Source organism: Fukomys damarensis, unplaced genomic scaffold (genome assembly GCF_012274545.1).
Source record: "Fukomys damarensis isolate Sample0158 unplaced genomic scaffold, DMR_v1.0_HiC HiC_scaffold_19, whole genome shotgun sequence".
NCBI lineage: Eukaryota > Metazoa > Chordata > Mammalia > Rodentia > Bathyergidae > Fukomys > Fukomys damarensis.
The window spans coordinates 67,018,951-67,021,264 of NW_022900931.1; the positions used below are offsets into that span (position 1 = coordinate 67,018,951).

Consider the following 2,314-nt stretch of genomic DNA (forward strand, 5'->3'; position numbering starts at 1 on the left):
CGGTGCAGGCAGCGGGGCTGGCAAGCAGAACGGCGCCACCAGTAAGTGGGCGCAGGGAGGGAGGCCAGGCCTTGGCAGGGCTGGGGCAGCCAGCAGACTGCCATCACCCTTCCCGCCATAGGTTACAGCTCCGTTGTGGCGGACAGCCCTGCAGAGGTGACCCTGAGCAGCAGTGGGGGCAGTAGTGCCAGCAGCCAGACCCTGGGCCCCGCCTCAGGCCCACACAACCCACCTCCCAGCACCGCGTGAGTGTCTGGGGCGGGCAGATGCAGGCCCTTCCTGCTGGGGGCGGGGGCTTGCACCCGGACTGGGGTCCTGGTCCCATTTCCTTCCACCTAGGGCAGGTGTACATTCGTCTCTGGCCTTGCCTTTACGTGTGGGTTTCACTATGAACTCATGATCCTTCTGCCTCAGCCTACCGAGTGCTGGGATCACAGGCCTGGACCACCATGCCTGGCCTGCTTTGTCCTTCACAGAGCATTCTAAATGGAGGAGGGACCCTCTTAGAGCTTTTGGGGATAACAGGCTCACGCGGCATGCCCACTGTAGGTTCCCACCACTGTCCTGAAGTGTCCTCTGGTCAGGACTCTTCTTAAGAGCTCCTGGAGTGCCCCTTGCTCTGCTTCCCAAAGGGAGCTTCTCCAGCTGCCCAGACTCAGGGCTAGAGTGCCCGTTGAAAGACCCGCCTCCTGGCGGCCCTCACCCCCGGCCCAAGGCCGCCTCTGTGATTAGAACATTCGCTCCCATAACTCCGTGACCATGCTGCTGCTTTTTATTTTGTTTGAGACAGGGTCCCGCTCTGTAGTTCACTGATCTTAAAATCACCGTGTAGCCCAGACTGGCCTCAGTCTCACGATGATCTTCCTGCCTCGGCCTCCCACCCACCATGCCCAGCTCCCCTTCATTAGTCCATCTGTGGTGGCTGTGGGAGACCTAGAAGCTCTATCCCCACCTCCACGCCCCTCGGAGCCTCTCTGTGCCCCTGTGCTGGTTCCCTCGCGACCTTCCTGAGCACTTCCTTTCCCTCTTCCCCAGGAAGGAGTCCAGTGCAGCCACCCCGACGGGGGCTGGGGGTGTGGCCCCCGGCTCAGGGAACAACTCTGGGGGCCCTAGTCTCCTGGTGCCACTTCCCGTGAACCCCCCCAGCTCTCCGACACCCAGCTTCAGCGAGGCCAAAGCAGCAGGAGCCCTGCTTAATGGGCCCCCGCAGTTCAGCAGCGCCCCGGAGATCAAGGTGAGCATCATGCGTGCCCAGCCTGCGCCACCCAACTCCACGGCGCCTGTCACAGCCTCCTGTGTGCAGCGCTGTCCCGGGCTGCTTTCCTCTGGACTGTGCAGCTCGCTGGCTCTTCCTGGGCCCTATCCTCCTGCCCACACCTGCACTGGCCCCTGAGCAGGGCCGCTTTGTGCCTGGCTTCTGTCCGCACAGCCAGGACCACGGCAGTACCAGCCTCGCAGGGTCTGCAGGCGTTGTCCTGTGGCCTCAGCCAGGCCATGGAGGGGCTGTGCGTGCTCCTGGGAAGTGGAAGGGCCGCGCTTACTCTGCGGCAGCCTGCGGCGGGCGAGTGTGCACACCTTAGCATCCTGGCTCCGAGGGTGAGGGCTCGGCCGGTGCAGATCAGTGCCAGGTGTGAAGAGCCGGGTGGCAGACCCCGGGGCTCCAGAGGGGCCTTCTGGGTGGACGGGAGCCCATGCCCCCAGGCTCTGCCTGCCTCAGCCGCTGCCCCCTCCCCAGGCCCCTGAGCCTCTGAGCTCGCTGAAGTCCATGGCGGAGCGGGCGGCCATCAGCTCAGGCATTGAGGACCCTGTGCCCACTTTACACCTGACCGAGCGAGGTGAGGGCCGGTGCATGGCGGGAAAGATGGGGAGGGGTGCGGCCACCGCCTCACCTGGGCCTCCGCTCTGCTCCCAGACATCATCCTGAGCAGCACCTCGGCCCCGCCTGCCTCAGCCCAGCCAGCCCTGCAGCTGTCGGAGGTGAACATCCCGCTGTCGCTGGGTGTGTGCCCGCTGGGCCCAGTACCCCTCACCAAGGAGCAGCTCTACCAGCAGGCCATGGAGGAGGCCGCCTGGCACCACATGCCCCACCCCTCGGACTCCGAGCGCATCCGGTGAGGGCCACGGGGCAGCTTTCGGTCCTCACACTGCAGCCCCGCTGCTTGCAAGGCCGAGGCAGGAGGTTCGCAAGTTTGAGACCAGCTGAGTTACTTGCGGAGGCCCCGTCTCGAACAGAGGGTCAGGGTGTAGTTCCACACTCCTGAGTTTGCTGCCTAGGACGGAGGCAGAGGCCGGAGCGCCGAGGGCCTGGCTCGGG

The 2,314-nt window shown here is 65.0% G+C and overlaps 1 protein-coding gene across 1 annotated transcript in view; it reads left to right on the forward strand.

Annotated features, from left to right (window-relative positions):
• Positions 1-2,314, forward strand: part of Cnot3 (CCR4-NOT transcription complex subunit 3) — a 7,891-nt gene that overhangs the window by 4,262 nt on the left and 1,315 nt on the right. Inside the window, exons 11-16 of the mRNA XM_010617055.3 lie at positions 5-41; positions 122-245; positions 1,036-1,234; positions 1,736-1,835; positions 1,913-2,111; positions 2,167-2,179. Coding sequence (XP_010615357.1) covers positions 5-41; positions 122-245; positions 1,036-1,234; positions 1,736-1,835; positions 1,913-2,111; positions 2,167-2,179 — 672 coding nt within the window. The remainder of the gene's footprint in view (positions 1-4; positions 42-121; positions 246-1,035; positions 1,235-1,735; positions 1,836-1,912; positions 2,112-2,166; positions 2,180-2,314) is intronic.